Source organism: Euleptes europaea, chromosome 5 (genome assembly GCF_029931775.1).
Source record: "Euleptes europaea isolate rEulEur1 chromosome 5, rEulEur1.hap1, whole genome shotgun sequence".
In the NCBI taxonomy this organism is placed as follows: Eukaryota; Metazoa; Chordata; class Lepidosauria; order Squamata; family Sphaerodactylidae; genus Euleptes; species Euleptes europaea.
Window position 1 is genome coordinate 82174529 of NC_079316.1, and position 17780 is coordinate 82192308.

The following is a 17780-nucleotide window of genomic DNA, read 5'->3' on the forward strand; positions in this document are numbered from 1 at the left end:
AAATGGCATATGCTACCATCTTACTAGGCAAATAAATATGTTTCATTTAAGTGTTTTCCTTCTGCAAAAACTGTGTAGGAGGCGCAGTCTGCCTCTCTTGATATCCATGCGCTTTGAGCTCTTTATCGTTTTAGAGAATCCCCTTCTACACACTCTCTTTCTCCCCCCCTTCTCTCAAACACACGAAGATGCCAAATCAAATTTTCAGAAAGAAACACTCCAGAAATTTGGCGTCCATGATCCGTGCGGTTTCCATGCCCTAAGAAGGGGTTATTTGCACAGACATCACAGTTTGAGAGCATTTAATCTGACTAGGAAGCTCCATCGCTGTTCCTTTATACAAGAGCTGCTTCTCAATATAAAGATTTCCAGGACAGCCTCCTGTCCGTCACAGATGCCAAATCAAATTTTCAGAAAGAGACAGTCTAGAAATTTGGCGCCTATGATCCGTGCAGATTCCATGCCCTAAAAGGGGGTTATTTGCACGAAGACAGACATCACATTTTGAGAGAATTTAATCTGACTTGGAAGCTCCATCACTGTTCCTTTACATAAGAGCTGCTTCTCAATATGAACGATCTCCAGCAATTAGGGTTGCCAACCTCCAGGCAGGGTCTGGAGAGCTCCTGGAATTACAACTAATCTCTGGGCTACAGAAGTAAGTTCCCCGCAGAAAATGTCTGCTTGGATGCTATTTAGATAGCATTATAGCCTGCTGAGGTTCCTCCCATCCCTTAACCCTCCTGTCCCCAGGCTTCACCCCCAAATCTCCAGGAATTTTGCAACCTGGAGATGACAACCCGACCTTTCTGACAATGCTGTAGAAACAAAATCATATTCATCAGCATACCTGTTCTCTCTATGCCACCCTTCCACCAGGGAACCCAGGGTAGCTTACCCTGCTCTCAACCTCCATTTTGTCCTCACCACATCTCTGTGGTATAGGTTAGTCTGAAAGAAGGTGCCTGGCCCAAGTTCCCTTTACAAGGTTCATAGGTGAGAGGGGATTTGATTCTGGATTGCCAAAGTCGTGATCCAACGCACTAACTAGTGTACCATTCCGACAGCTACACCAGTTGCCATTCTGCCAACTACACCAGCGTAATGTAGTGGTTAAGAGCGGTGGACTCAATCTGGTGAACCAGGTTGGTTTCCCCACTCCTCCACATGAAGCCAGCTGGGTGAACTTGGGCTAGTCCCAGTTCTCTCCTAACTCTCTCAGCCCCACCTACCTCACAAGGTGTCTGTTGTGGGGAGAGGAAGGGAGGGAGTTAAATTGTGGAACTCCCTGCCCCAGGATGTGGTGATGGCTGCCAACTTGGAAGACTTTAAGAGGGGAGTGGACATATTCATGGAGGAAAGGGGTATTCATGGCTATTAGTTAAAATGGATACTAGTCATGCTGCATGCCTGTTCTCTCTAGTATCAGAGGAGCATGCCTATTATATTAGGTGCTGTGGAACCCAGGCAGGATAATAGTACTGCAGTCGTCTTGTTAGTGGCTTCCTAGAGGCACCTGGTTGGCCACTGTGTGAACAGACTGCTGGACTTGATGGGTCTTGGTCTGATCCAGCAGGGCCTTTCTTATGTTCTTCTGAGATTGCAAGCCGGTTTGATTCTCCTTAAAAGGTGGAGGAAGTTGGTATATAAAAACCAACTCTCCTTCTCCTTCTTCTTTCCTACAACATGCAGAAAAGGGCAAGGCCCAGGCATGATTCTTTGGGGCCGGATTCAAACCTGTGGTGTACCGAACATGATCCCATCCCATGCATAGAATCTCCTTATTTGTGAAAGAGAAAATGTGCTTATTTCTGAAACGACCCAAACAGACCATAGGATGCTGGTCAGGCCAGATTGCCTCCTGCCATGCTCGAGCTCAGGAAGGGAGCCTGTGAGAAAGCAGGGTGGAGCATGCCTGGCAGAGGGCCCACAAGCACAGTCTGGGGCAAACTAACTGGAAGCAGATTCTTTTCCATCTTTCCTAATTGTAGCCAGAGAGCTCCCTCACAGATTTGCCCTGACCCCTCCCCTGTCAGTGTTCTGTGGTATTTACATGGCCAATAAATAATGGGGTGATGGAAGTACAGCTGCACTCCTAGAAATGAAAAAATCAAGGTGGGACAAAAATAATAAAATTTAGTTTTCAACAACACTTATGTCTACTTTATGAACAGACTTTTTTTTGCCATCAAGTCACAGCCGACTTACGGTGACTCCATAGAGTTTTCAAGGCAAGAGGTGGTTTGCCATTGCCTGCCTCCCTGTCACGACCCTGGTATTCCTTGGAGGTCTCCCATCCAAATACTAGCCAGGGTCAGGGCCGAGTTTGTGTGACCGGCCCAAGGTCACCCAGCAAGTTTCCATGGCAGAGCGGGGATTCGAACCTGGGTTTCCCAAACCCCAGTCTGCCTTAACCACTGCACCATGCTGGCACTCTATGAACAGATTTAGGATTGTGCTATTAAAAACAGACATAGGACTGTGGTCTTAAGACGACTATACTTGGCTAAATACAGTCAGGAAATGAAAAGCTGGGGGGAGAGTCTGTGTGGACAAATAACACTACGTAACCCAATATGCCACACGAACTAATGCTTTTCGTCAAGTCTGTGCACGTGGAACTAGATTCGAACCCAGTAGCACCTCAGGGACGAGCAAGAGCTGCTTTTGAGAGCTCCCTTCATCAGAGATCTTTGAGTCTCTGAAGCTCATACCCTGAAAATCTTGCTGGTCTCTAAGGTGCTTCTGGACTCGAATCTAGCTCTTCTTACTGCAGGACAACATGGCTACCCTCCAAAAACTATGCGCATGTGGAGACATCGCTTGTACCTTTCACCATCCGCATTTTGAAAAAATGTATTTTTCCACAACCCTTGTTTCCCCCAGGTACGCGAGATCCTATAGCCTAGCACTGGGTGACCCAATTGTGCTGTTTTGTTTTAATTTTTAAATCTGTGGGTGGTGAAGGAACACTCGCTATTAGATAAATAGATACACGTCAGAGGTGTGCAGTGCCTGGCATCAGTGATGAATGGCAGCATACCAGATAATTTTTCCTAGCATGGCTCCTTCCTAGCTCCATCTCAAAAGTTGTGGTACAGTTGAGCCAGGCAAGAGACCTGGAGCAGTGATAAGTTCTGCTCGTCATGTGGCTGTCGGGGACAGGAATCCTGCCAGAAAAAGTCATCTCCAGATTTGCTGGTTAGGTGTGCATTGGCATTTCTTGTTTCCTGTTGGGGAAACCCACCTGCAACCCCAGGACCATCCTGGGTCAGGAAAACTTGTGGAAAAGCTAAAGCCCCTTCTCCTTGTGTGCCAAAATTGCAACATGAATCAGGCAGGCCATGCATGGGAACTGAGGAGAACCTACTAGCCACATGCGACTGTCACACAAGGCGCAGTGTGGGGATCCACAGACCCAACCTTTGCTCTCTGTATTATGTGAAATGGCTGTGCATTCCACACCACATGCAGTACCTTTTGGAGCAGAGTTGTTAAGAAGAAGATTTGGTTTTTATATGCTGATTTTCTCTACCTTTTTAAGGAGAATCAAACTGGTTTCCAATCTCCTTCCCTTCCTCTTCCCACAACAAACACTTTGTGAGGTGGGTGGGGCTGAGAGAGTTCTGAGAGAACTGTGATTAGCCCAAGGTCACCCAGCTGGCTTCATGAGTAGGAGTGGGGAAACCAACCTGGTTCATCAGATTAGTCTGCCGCTCATGTTGTGGAGTAGGGGAATCAAACCCGGTTCTCCAGATTAGAGTCCTCCGCTCTTAACTTCTACTCCACGGTGGCTCTCATTCATTAGGTGAATGAATATATATGTGTGAACTAGAGAACCCTCACCAGTCACCTAGAGAAGACATGGTTGGTCCTCCTGGCTGGCTGCTGTGGGAAACGGGATCCTGGACTCCATGGGGTGGGCTGGAGTGCTGAGCCAGCAGGCGCTGCTCACTGGGGCCATCGCCCGGGCCCCCACAAGCATAGGGGACCCATGCTAATCTATGTATGTTGTGACTTGCTATCAATGAATAAATACTCTACTAAACAGTAATTATTTGTTACTGGGAAATGCACATTTAGCATGTGTTTTACTAAAGATAATGAGCAATATTAATGTTAGTTTGGGTTTGGATTAAGAATAAATACTGAATATAAGAAAGGACTTGTCCATAATGGAAGCACCAATAAATATATCTTTAATTTTATCGACCAATGTACATTTTAATTCCTGTGACTGGTTGTGTAGGTAGGGGTCCCAGTGCACTGCTTTGGCCGGGGGCCCTATAATGCTGTTAAGATGGCCCTGCCCCTCATACTTGGGTTGCCAGGTCTCTGCCACCGGAAGGAGGTTTTTGGGGCAGAGTCTGAGGAGGGTGGGGAGGGACTTCAATGCCATAGAGTCCAATGGCCAAAGCAGCCATTTTCTCCAGGTGAACTGACCTCTGTCGGCTGGAGATCTGTTGTAATAGCGGGAGATCTCCAGCCACCACCTGGAGGTTGGCAACCCTAGCTCACACCTTTTGCTTTGTATCAACCCTCTTGTGGTTATGTTGGCTGGTCCAAACCAAACACCCCACCTTGCTGTGGGGTTTTTCAACATTTCTTTCGCTGGTAGGGTTACCAGGTCCCTCTTCGCCACCGATGGGACGTTTTGGGGGCGGAGCCTGAGGAGGGCGGGGTTCGGACAGGGGAGGGACCACATTAGCCAGTCTGCCCATATGATTGCTTCTCTGCAAACATTAACCAAAGTGGCAGGGGGAGCAGCCACACTGTATTTAGGGTCCCTCTTCGCCACCGGAGGGAGGTTTTTGGGGCGGAGCCTGAGGAGGGCGGGGTTTGGGGAGGGGAGGGACTTCAGTGCCATAGAGACCAATAACCAAAGCGACCATTTTCCTCCAGGTGAACTGATCCCTATTGTAATGCCCAGATATAAGGGCTGGTTTAGAACCCTATGTATTCATACGCACACACATGGAAGCTTTGGGAAGTTGGCATCCGGGAGCCGTGAACCAACAAATCATGCTCTCCGTGCTTGGTACGGCTTCTCACCAGTTGAGAGCTCTGAATTACCTTCATTTTTAGGTATGTCGTTTCTAGTTACGAAGATCACAAGACCTAGAACTTGCTTAGAGACCGCCTTTGGCCAATATCTATAGGTTATGCAAGTTAGAGTGAAGTAGACACTTAATGTGCATTGGTGCTTTTGTGTATCAATCTGCTTGTCAGCAGCCATGGGCCTGCCCCATGCGAATGCATAAATGATACTGACTTTCCTTTGTTTCTCTGGTGAGTAACTCTGCATCTTATTTGTGGGTTATTTCACCCCAGGGTCCCTGTTTAGCTAAATAAAGAACTATTGTCGAAGGCTTTCACGGTCTGAGTTCATTGGTTCTTGTGGGTTATCCGGGCTGTGTGACCGTGGTCTTGGTATTTTCCTTCCTGACGTTTCACCAGCAGCTGTGGCAGGCATCTTCCGAGGAGTAACACTGAAGGACAGTGTCTCTCAGTGTCAAGTGTGTAGGAAGAGTTATATATAGTCAGAAAGGGGCTGGGTTTGAGTTGAATCATTGTCCTGCAAAAAGTATCAAAGGTAATGTGCTAATCAGTGTCCTGTAAGTATCAAGAACTATATCAACTATTTTGTCAGATTGCACAGAGAAGCCATTGAAATTCATAAACATCAGCATAACTTTAACAGAAAAGAAGAGAGTTTAAGAATGAAGAAGGCTTGGCTTCCTGTCCTGAGAGCCTCCAGACTAACAAACACTACAGTCCACAATAGCCATGCGGATTAGCTTTGGATTTCACCCATTAACAGATCACTTCAGGATACAATGGTTCCATATTAACATACCACACCCTCATTAGCACATTATCTTGATACTTACAGGACAACGATTAGCCCATTACCTTTGATACTTTTTGCAGGACAATGACTCAGCTCAAACCCAACCCCTTTCTGACTATATATTACTCTTCCTACACACTTGACACTGAGAGACAGTCCTTCAGTGTGACTCCTCTGGACATGCCTGCCACAGCTGCGGGCGAAACGTCAGGAAAGAAAACACCAAGACCACGGTCACGCAGCCCGGATAACCTATAACCGTGTTGGCAAACCTATGGCACGCGTGCCAAGTCTGGCACGTCGAGCCCTCTCTGCGTGCACGCGCGGGGGCGGCGGGGGCTTTGAAGGGAGCATGGAGCTGTTCAAAGCCCCCCCCCTTCCCTGGACTCCCCGCTGCCCGGCTTTGAAGGGCTCCGCGCTGCCTAGCCCTTCAAAGCCCCCCCTCCCTGGACTCCCTGCAGCCCCTTGCCGAGCTGGGAGGAAACCTCAGTATTCAGGTTAAATTGCCATGTTGGCCCTTTGCGATAAATAAGTGGGGTCTTGGGTTGCAGTTTGGGCACTCGGTCTCTAAAAGGTTCGCCATCACTGACCTACAAGAACCAAGAAGGGCAAGAGTCCAGTAGCACCTTAAAGACTAACAAAAATATTTTCTGGTAGGGTATGAGCTTTCGTGAGCCACAGCTCACTTCTTCAGATATCTTCTTCAGGGTATCTGAAGAAGTGAGCTGTGGCTCACGAGAGCTCATACCCTACCAGAAAATATTCTTGTTAGTCTTTAAGGTGCTACTGGACTCTTGCTCTTTTTGACTACTGCAAACAGACTAACACGGCGACCCACTGTGAATTATCTACAACACTGGTTCCCAACCAGGGGTCCATGGACCCCCAGGGGTCCGCGAGAACTAAATTAAGGTCCGCGAAACTAAGTTATAAACCCATAATAAATTAATACTTTCAATTAAAAGTTCTCTATTATAAAAATATATATATTCGAATATTATTCTAAGTTTAATGTTTAACTAACAGTTATGATTAAAGTTTATTTTCAAATTCTCGGAATTTTTATTTTGAACCTTGGGGTCCCTGCGCCGAACAAAAAAGTCCTAGCGGTCCCTGGTCAAAAAAAGGTTGGGAACCACTGATCTACAAGAACCAATAAATAGAGGAACTGTTGCTTAGTTGAACCTCCCCCTAGTTGTCTTCGTTGGACTCTATAAGGCCACCAGGGCCCTTCCCGATCGGCTGGAGAGCAGTTGTAAATGGCGGGAGGTCTCCCGAGGCGACCTGGAGGTTGGCAACCCTGCCCGCCGGGGTGCCAGCCCGGGGCTTCCCTCCAGCTGGGCGCGCGCGTGCCGGGCAGGGGCCGGGAGGCGGCGCCGACGGCGCGGCGCTCGGCCGGGCGGGCGGGGGGCCGGGGCGAGCCCCCCGAGGGGCGGCGGCGCGGACCTCCCTGCAGAGCCCGCCGCCGGCGAGAGGGGGCAGCGCCGAGCGGGCTGCGGCCGCCCCCTCCCTCGGCCCCCGGGAGCCCGGCCGCTCGGCTGGGAGAGGGCTGCCTGCCCGCGAGGAGGAGGAGGAGGAGGAGGAGGAGGAGGAGGCGAGGCGGGCATGCGGGTCCCTGGGCGGCCCTCGCCGAGATGGTGCTGGGCTTCAACGGCAGCAGCCCGCTCCTGGGCGGCCCCCTGCGCGCCTTCGCGCCCGACGACCCCCGGCAGCTGGGCGGCAGCGGAGGCGGGATGCTGGCCGGCTCCTTGCCGCCCACCCGCCTGGGGAAGCTCCTGCAGGGGGTGGGCGGGAGCGGCGGCGGGACCCCCGGCCCCTCCAGCCCCGGCGGCGGCAACGAGACGCAGTGCCTGCTGATCCTGAGCTACGGCAACGTGGAGAGGGTGGTGATCGGGGCCGCCCTGTCGCTGCTCACCCTGCTGACCGTCGCCGGCAACTGCCTGGTGGTGATCTCCGTCTGCGCCGTCAAGAAGCTCCGGCAGCCCTCCAACTATCTCATCGTGTCGCTGGCCCTGGCCGACCTGTCGGTGGCCCTGGCCGTCATGCCCTTCGTCAGCGTCACCGACCTCACCGGCGGCGAGTGGCTCTTCGGCACGGCCTTCTGCAACGTCTTCATCGCCATGGACGTGATGTGCTGCACCGCCTCCATCATGACCCTCTGCGTGATCAGCATCGACAGGTGAGCCGCCGCCGGCCGGCCGGCACGTCGGGCTCTTTTCTGCCCCCCACCACCACTTTTGGAACCGACGCGAGAGTCGTGCACGTGTGAATCGTCTCTCCCTGAGGTTTGGGTTCCGAGTTTGGTGGGGGGGATAGTGTTTGTGGAAGTTGGATGTTGGCAAGTAGGTACTGGAGAATTTCGGTGAAGTTCTGAGAATCTCCGAGCTCGTATGGGAGATTGCCTAAGGTCATTTAGTGATCTTGTTTCATGACCCTGAGTCACTCTCACGTACTCACCCAGTGTGAAAAGAGCAGTTCGCACAATAGTCGTGCACGTGCGAGGTTTGGATTCTGGGTGGGGAGATAATGTTTGTGAAAGTTGGATGTTGGCATGTAGGTACTGGAGAATTTCGATGAAGTTCTGAGAATCTCTTGAGTTCGTATGGAAGATTGCCTAAGGTCATTTAGTGATCTTGTTTCATGACCCTGAGTCACTCTCACGTACTCACCCAGTGTGAAAAGAGCAGTTCCCACGAGAGTCGTGCATGTGTGAATCGTCTCTCCCTGAGGTTTGGGTTCCGAGTTTGGGGTGGGGGTGGGGATAGTGTTTGTGGAAGTTGGATATGGCAAGTAGGTACTTGGAGAATTTCGGTGAAGTTTTGAGAATCTCCGAGTTCGTAGGTAAGATTACATATTACAATCTTACATACGTTCGTGACTTGGGACATTCTCATGTACTCACCCAGTGTGAAAAGAGCAGTTCGCACAATAGTCGTGCACGTGCGAGGTTTGGATTCTGGGTGGGAAGATAATGTTTGTGAAAGTTGGATGTTGGCATGTAGGTACCAGAGAATTTCAGTTAAGTTCTGAGAATCTCTTGAGTTCGTATGTAAGATTGCTTAAGGTCATTTAGTGATCTTGTTTCATGACCCTGAGTCACTCTCATGTACTCACCCGGTGTGAAAAGAGCAAGAGTCCAGTAGCACCTTAAAGACTCACAGAATTTCTGCCAGGGTATGAGCTTTCGTGAGCCACAGCTCACTTCTTTAGATACATCGTGATCGATCATCCATTGTGGTTTAGGATGATAAGAGAGTAGATATGGTTTCCCATGCTTACCACGGCAAGGCATGAGTGCATTCTAGCCTCTTTTAATGACTGCGAATTGTTCTTGATGAGTTAACGGGGGATTGTGTGCTGGTGTATATGTTGTGACAAAAACATGCATTGCATCGTTTGGCATAAATTAGCCCTTAAGACACCCACAGTGCCGCCCGAAACAGAAATATATGCCTTTCTCAGACCATTGAAATCAGTGGGGTCAGAAAGATGCAACTCTGCTTAGGACTGCCCTGTTAACCACCCTTTTTGAACACCTGATCAGTATCTGCAGTCCGTCAGCGTGCGTTGATATGAGTCAAAAAGTGGTCCTGTGCTTTTTTTAGGGAGTAGAAGTGGGAATAATGATGTGGACAAAAATAGAATAAAAGAGCGTGTGGTCTAGCTTATGTGGCTCGACTTCAAAGGAGTCTGCAGAGGTTCTCCGGTCCCTTCTCTCACACGGGAAACTTTTCCTTCGGTATCCTCGCTCACCACAAGGCCACCTGATTTCACGGATGGAGGTTTCGCGTGCAAATGAGGTCGATTTTGTTTTTCAGTGTTCCGTTTTTTAGTGGAGGCAAGAGGGCTCAAATGCTCAGAGTGGATATGAAACCAGTAACCGGGCAGAACGAAACTAGCGCCGGGTTTAAAGTTTGGATGGAACAGTTTGACTGGAGCTGAGGAGTCTTCCCAGCCATTCCAGCAGGGGTCTCTTTTGCTTTGTTTTTCTAGCAAGACTGGCTTGCGGTGTGAAAGTCAAGAAACAAAAAAATAAAATAAAATTGGTTAATGGGAACAATAGAGAAAACACCAGTGATGTAGTACCTAACACATTCTTATCTGCTTAATGCTATACTTAGTAAACCAGGTCCCTGTATAATTGTATGCTAAACAGGATACTTATGCGCTGTGTGACAGGCAGCCTGATTTGGGAAACAAAAGCCATTTTAATTTTAACGCCTTTTAGTAGGACCAACCAAAAATGGCACAAAACAACTGCGCAAGCTTTCAGCCTCTCCAGAATGCTTTGTCTGGCTGGAAGTTACATCTTGTTGTTTTTCCTATTTGCTTTGCACCTGTGCGGTTATCTGCAACCTTTTTGTTCCCTGATTCTCAGTCAGGTGTCCCAAGCCTGTTGAAACTGGTGGATTTAAGGACACCTTACTCTGCATAGGAGCCCCGTGGCACAGGGTAGTAAGCTGCAGTACTGCAGTCAAAAACTGCTCATGACCTGAGTTCGATCCCGATGGAAGTCGGTTTCAGGTAGCAGGCTCAAGGTTGACCGAAGGTTGCTAAAATGAGTACCCAGCTTACTGGGGGTAAAGTGTAGACAACTGGGGAAGGCAATGGCAAACCACCCCTTAAGCATAGTCTGCCTAGTAAACATTGGGATGTGACGTCACCCCATGGGTCAGAAATGACCCGGTGCTTGCACAGGGGACTACCTTTACCTTTAAGTCTGCATAGGGCTCCTGACTGTGTTTCTCCTTAGAATCTGTACTATAAAGGCACAATGGACAATCTCTTCTAGTATTAAGCTATTGAGCCAGTGTCAAAAATGTGTGATGGCTTTGGCACTACATTGACTTCTTGCCTCTGACAAAGCGGGCCGTCGTTCACAGGAACACAAGCCACAATGTGTTCCTTAGTATTTAAGGTGCAGCAAGAATCTTTGCTACTCTGTTCACAAATAAATAACCTTGGAGATGTTGGTGACTCGTAGATATGAGACTATACATTCATTGTGTGAAACATCTGAAAGTAAATATTTGAAAGTCCTTTAGCCATTTACCTGCTTCATTATTAAGGATCCTGTAGCTGTAACCTTTTGCAGAATGCCTTATTAGAATGCAGAATTGGCTGGCTTTTACCAGTACAAAGTCTTTTCCCTAGTGATAATGATCCCTCAGATTATTTTCTTCTGTGTTACACCACATGATTTATACAGCAATACTTCCTATAAAACTGTGTCTTGTAAATCTGCTTAGAAGAAGAGTTGATTTTAATATGCTGACTTTCTCTACCACTTAAGGAAGAATCAAACCTGCTTACAATTGCCTTCCTTTCCCCTCCCCACAACAGACACCCTGTGAGGTAGGTGGGGCTGAGAGAGCTCGAAGAGAGCTGTGATTAGCCTGAGGTCACCCAGCTGGCTTCATGTGTAGGAGTGGGGAAACATATCCAGTTCACCAGGTTAGCTTCTGCCACTCATGTGGAGGAGTGGGGAATCAAACCCAGTTCTCCAGATTAGAGTTCACTGCTCCAAACCACCGCTCTTAACCACTACACCATGCTGGCTCTCTTTAACTTAACATTCTTTGTCCTGCACATAAATTTTAAAGAAATGTGGGAGAGGCGGTTTGGATGGTGGCTCCACAGCATGATTGGTCTGCCAATCAATACAGGTTGCCTGGAAGTAACAATGCACCTTACAGCCATGTAGGATATCTATGCAAGAGCAGCATGACTGAGGAATGGGGCATCGGTATGAGCTGTAGGGCTGGCTTGGAAGGCCTCTACAGCTGTCCTGGGAAGAAGCCTGGATTTGGAAGCAACCCAGAGAGACTTCTGGCAATGCTCTAGCCCAGAAGCTTCACAGAGGCAATCAGCTGGTGGTTTCCGCCTTCTCCAGTTGCTGCCTCAATGTTACTCATCTGTAGGAAATGGTGATACTGTGAACACATCTCCATTAGAAACTGAGTTATCAAGGCCTTAGCACTCTCTTTTCAGGAACGTAACCACAGTGTTTAAAGAAAGTATTACTGGGCATACGTGGAACATGAGATCAAACACGCATATAATGAATTGGGAGAGGTCCATGCTGTGGGAAGAACTGAGGCCCAGATAGAATGAATGCCTCAGATCAGGAAAAGGCACCACTAAGGGTGAAAGGGTGTCTGTATGCTTAACAACTCAAGTCAAGGAAGCCTTAAAAAGCAAAAGGGGAGCTAGCTAGGTGTAGTGGTTAAGAGTGGTGGACTCTGATCTGGAGAACCAGGTTTGATTCCCCACTCCTCTTCCACATGAGCGGCAGATGCTAATCTGGTGAACTGGGTTGGTTTCCCCGCTCCTACACATGAAGCCATCTGGGTGACCTTGGGCTAGTCACACTGTTTCAACTCCACCTACCTCACAGGGTGTCTGTTGTGGGGAGGGGAAGGGAAGGTTTGAGTCTCCTTAAGTGGTAGAGAAAGTCAGCATATAAAAACCATCTCCTCCCCCTCCTCCTCCTCCTCCTTAAAAGTGGAAGATTTCCCCAGTCAAGGTTAGCAAAAAAGAAATTTGAGGAAGCAGATGGCCAAAAAAAAGAAAAGAAAAATCAGACCAAGAATACTTCATGTGCAGAATACTGGCCAGAGAGGCTGATGAGCCTTTGGTTGAAAAACAGTAAAAGGATTGCTTAAGGAAGATGAGATGGCAGAGAAAATGAGTGAATTCTTTGCATCTGTTTTCACTGGCAAGTGTGCAGCATATACCTGCACCAGCGTGGCTGTTTTTGGGAAGGGTGTCTGAAGAACTGAGTGAAATTGAGGTGACAAGAGATGAAATTATAGGATTAATAGGGAAACTGAAAACTAGTAAATCTGCAGGAGGGTCCTTAAAGGACTCAGGTGTCAAATTGTTGATCGACTCACAAGTATATGTAATTGGTCTCTAAAATTGGCCTGCATGCCAGAGGGCTATAAAATAGCAAATGTCACCCCAGTTATTTTAAAAGGGGCTCTGGAGGGGCTGGTTAGACCACTCATGTTCTTACGTTAACTGTGAAGGTCTCTCCCCCCTGAGAGTTTTCATTTTAAATTTTGGTATAGGGACAGATGTAGGAAAGGAGAGACAAGGACAGAAACCCAGGCTGCAGATGGAAGTTGCAGCATGTTGCTCTTTTTGCATTAAGTTGCAGCATGTCGCTCTTCCATGATCCCACACCTTGAGCCTTCTCAACCCATTTCTTAGATGTATTAATCAGCGAACTGAGCGCTGATTCGGCAATCTGCCTTGTTCCTTCCCTGTACGTCAGGTGGACTGTTTGCTTTAAAAAAAAAAAAAATTGTAAAATTCAGAAAGATTGTTCATTTGAACAGTCATTTGGCACCTTATTGTATAAAACAACAAAAACCAGAACCAGCTTTGTACAATTGAAAAACAAACACTGTAGTCTGAGACGTGGGGTGGGGGTGGGAATGGGGTGTCTTAGTGACTTCACACAGGTGAGCCAATGAATGCTCTGCGTGGCTGGCTTATGCTGCAGACAGGAAGAAAAGGGCTTTCTCTGTTCAGGTTTCAACCTGAAGAAGTAGTGGTTCAAAACAGAGTAGGCACGGTTTCCCATTGGGCTTAAGTTATGTATGGTTTGCATAGAGCCTTTCAAGAACTACATTATGCAAAAACAAAAAAACCCAAAAAACTACATTATGTGAATTCAGTAACATTCACATCCTTACTAGTGGGAGAACTTTCAGCATCTTTTCTTCTTAGCTTGGCTTTGAAGTTGTTGCCACACATAATGTCTCCGTGCAGAAACAAGTTCCAGAACCCCCAGCTTCAAACCCCCACCTTGCAATGAAGCTAGCTGTGTGGCCTTTGGCCAGATACACTGAGCATTGCTGATATCCTAGGCTGGATTGGCTGTTATGGCCACTGGGACGTTTCCCAGGGGGCCAATGGCCTGTCCCCCTAACCTGGGCCTGGCCAGCCAAGCAGCAAGAAGGGTAGCCCCTGTGCCCAGTGCGGGGATGGCAGCACCTAGCCAAGCAACATGCAGCTTGGCAAAGGAGGGTCCCAGATGGGTCATGGCGAAATGGGCCTGTCTGGGCAGGCGAGGAGGCTCTTTCTCCCTTCCTCTTTTGGGAGCGGGGTGGGGTCATTCCCCCACTTTCTAGGGTCATTCCCCCACCCCCAGTCCCTTCCTGCCTTAACAGAGTTGCTGAGAGGATAAAATGGGGATGGAGAAAGATGTCTGCCACCCTGAATACCTTGCCGAGAAGGGCAGGGACAAAAATGTACTTGATAGTTACTGTTGCTTTCTTCCATTTTGTCCTAATCTAACCTTCACCCCTATTTTATACTCTCAGCAACTCTGAGGAGTAGCAGGAGGGGACTAGGGGGAAACTAGGGGGCAGGAGGGGACTAGGGGGGAAATGACCCTAGATAGGGGGCCTGCCCCCCCTGCCCCCCCCAAAGTAGGAAGGGAGAAAGAGCCTCCTCATTTCAGGCCCAGCCAGTGTGGTGTAGTGGTTAAGAGCGGTGGTTTGGAGCGGTGGAGTCTGATCTGGAGAACCGGGTTTGATTCCCCACTCCTCCGCATGAGCGGCGTAATCTGGTGAACTGGGTTGGTTTCCCCACTCCTGCACAGGAAGCCAGCTGGGTGACCTTGGGCTAGTCTCAACTCTCTTCGAGCTCTCTCAGCCCCACCTACCTCACAGGGTGTCTGTTGTGGGGAGAGGAAGGGAAGGTGATTGTAAACCGATTTGATTCTTCCTTAAGTGGTAGAGGGGGTTACCGCACTTGTATTCCCAGCGATGTATTAAGAGTTTGAAAATGTTATAAAAAATACTGTTCGCAGTTTGTTTGGCCCCTTTAGCTGTGAAGACGTCTTCCAACCATTTATAAGCTGTGGTATCCAAAAACCCTTTTAAAGCGGTGTTTTTTATAACATTTTCAAACTCTTAATACATCGCTGGGAATGCAAAGTGCGTTAACCCCGAAGTCAGCATATTAAAAACCAACTCTTCCCCTTCTTCTTCATCCTTGGAGAACTCTGTGCACAGCTTATACTTCTTAATTATACTTCTTCTTATACTTAATTGATATGGATTCACCTCAAGAACCTCGACCAGGCACTTTCTACCTCCTGCCTAAGATACATAAACCTGGCAACCCTGGACGCCCCATTGTTTCGAGCATTGGAACCATCACCGTAGGAGTATCAGGATATATGGACTCCCTTCTGAGACCATATGTCATTAATACCCCCAGCTATGTCCGAGACACCGCAGACTTCCTAAGGAAACTACAGTCCATTAACCGTCTCCCAGAAAACAGCATTCTAGTCACCATGGATGTGGAGTCTCTATACACCAACATCCCCCATGACGACGGGCTACAAGCCATTAGAAATACCATCCCTGACAACAACACTGCAGATCTGGCTACACAACTCTGCAGGTTTGTTCTCACTCACAACGACTTCCGGTTTGGTAAGGATTTATACCTTCAAATCAATGACACTGCCATGGGCACTCGGATGGCTCCACAATATGCCAACATTTTCATGGCAGATATAGAACAACGTTTTCTGAACTCATACCCACTGGCACCTCTCCTTTACTTGAGATTCATTGATGACATTTTCTTTGTCTGGACTCATGGCAAAGAAGCCCTTGAAAGATTTCACCAGGCTTTCAACGACTTCCACCCCACCATCAATCTAACTATGAATTACTCCGAACAAGAAATCAACTTCCTAGACACCACAGTACGGATCCACGGGGGACACACAAGCACCACATTGTACCGGAAACCGACGGATCGGCAAACGTATCTACATGCGTCCAGCCACCACCCCAACCATATCAGACAATCCATTGACTATAGCCAAGCCCTACGCTATAGTCGCATCTGCTCCAATCCTTCAGACAGAGATACACACTTGAGAGACGTACAGCAAACATTTTTGCAACTACAATATCCTGCTGATATGGTGAGAAAGATCATTGAGAAGGCCAGAATGATACCCAGGCACAACTTACTACAAGATAAGCCCAGAAAGAATGACAACAGAACACCTCTGGTTGTCACTTATAGCTCCCAACTAAAACCAGTCCAACGTATTATTAAGGACCTACAACCAATGCTGGATTGTGACACTTCCCTCGCTGAAGCACTGGGGGGGGGGCATCCCTTTCTTGCTTACAGAAAGCCGGCTAACCTAAAACAACTTCTCACCCATGATGATAAACTACTTAACAGGAACATGGACTCTGGCACCAAGGCCTGCAACAAACCAAAATGCCAACTTTGCCCTCATATAGATTCTAGGAACATCATCTCTGGACCCACCAATGTCAACCATACTATCTCAGGTTCATACTCCTGCTCATCTTCTAATGTGATTTATGCCATCACATGCCAGCAATGCCCTTCCACAATCTTCATTGGACAAACAGGTCAGTCTCTTAGACAAAGATTAAATGGACGTAAGTCTGACAACAGAAACCACAATATTCAAAGACCAGTGGGAGAACATTTCAACCTTCTAGGACATGCTGTTGCAGATTTAAGAGTAGCAGTTCTCTTACAAAGGAATTTCAAAGAGAGATTGGAAAGAGAAACTGCTGAATTACAGTTGATATTCAAACTAAAGTCAATGCATTTACCTGGGCTGAATAAAGACCTTGCATTCATGGCTCATTACCAATGCTGATTTCTCCACACCCATCTCTCCCCTGGACATCACAGACTCTTCTGCATACCACACCTAATACCATCACGCCTGCTATTCACATTTACATACTAATGCTTGTCTGAATTCACTCTCCTCTACTTAAAGACAGAGGGATTCACATTCTAGCTGTATCTGAAGAAGTGAGCTGTGGCTCACGAAAGCTCATACCCTACCAGAACATATTTTTGTTAGTCTTTAAGGTGCTACTGGACTCTTGCCCTTTTCTACTACTGCAGACAGACTAACATGGCAACCCACTGTGAATTAGCTTATACTTCTGTCACTTCCCTCAGCTCCTGGTCTTCTTCGGTCCAACTGGATGACTAAACAGGGAAGAAGAGGCCTTTTCTTTCACTCCCTCTGCATGTACACACCGTCCCCTTGTTTGTTTAATTCTGCTTACTTTCTTGAATGGCCTCAGGAGTCACATTTCAGCTGCCCTGGAACTACAAATAGCTCATGAACCTCAAGTTGGCTACTCCTGTCATAACAAAGTCCAGTGCCATAGCTACTGGTTTTTTCCCTCATTCTTTTTATCTGGATTAGTGCTGCTTGGAGGCACATCAAGTATGCCTCTGGTTTGCATTTTTTTCTGCACTGAAAACCTTGGAAATGTATGCCATAATTATGATGTTGTGTTTAAGAACTGTCGTATGTTGGAGAATGTCAGGCTTCCCCACTTTTACTGTTTGCTGCATAGTAAAAATGATGCACGCAGACATAAATCCTACAAGGTGCACATTGCTGTTGTCCCTGTGAGCAGAGACTGCCTTATCCTCGGGAGCTCACCTGTCATTTCCTTATGGTTTCAGAATGTGAGACCAGTACTCAGGGAAGCCTCATTTCTATCTGTCTCAGCCCCTTCCCTCATTTCACTCCCCTCCGGTTTTAGCTTTTGAACATACTTTATCTTGTTTACCTTAAGGAGAGCATCAACATATCCAGTGCAATCCATATCAGTATATGCAAGATGCAGAGAGCAAGTCAAGGCTAGGGTGAAGGTTCATACAGATGAATGTGCCTCTTTATATAGTAAGCTTGGCTTCTTTCCACCTTTGCTTTTCAGGTGACACTTATACCTACAAATGCTGATTTCCTCCTGGTTTGGTCCCTAACCATGCTTGGTGGACTGTCTGATTTTTGTTTGATGGCCTGTGGCCTGTATAGTTGTGCACGAACCGTTTGTGCAGTTTGTCTGTTTGAATAATTAAATGGTGCCTGGTT

At 47.7% G+C, this 17780-nt stretch overlaps 1 protein-coding gene across 3 annotated transcripts in view; it reads left to right on the forward strand.

Annotated features, from left to right (window-relative positions):
- Positions 1-7485: 7485 nt before the first annotated feature.
- HTR7 (5-hydroxytryptamine receptor 7) overlaps positions 7486-17780 on the forward strand; it is a 74963-nt gene continuing 64668 nt past the window's right edge. For all 3 annotated transcript variants that reach the window (XM_056850050.1, XM_056850051.1, XM_056850052.1), the window contains exon 1: positions 7486-8030. In XM_056850050.1, the coding sequence (XP_056706028.1) occupies positions 7486-8030 (545 nt within the window). The remainder of the gene's footprint in view (positions 8031-17780) is intronic.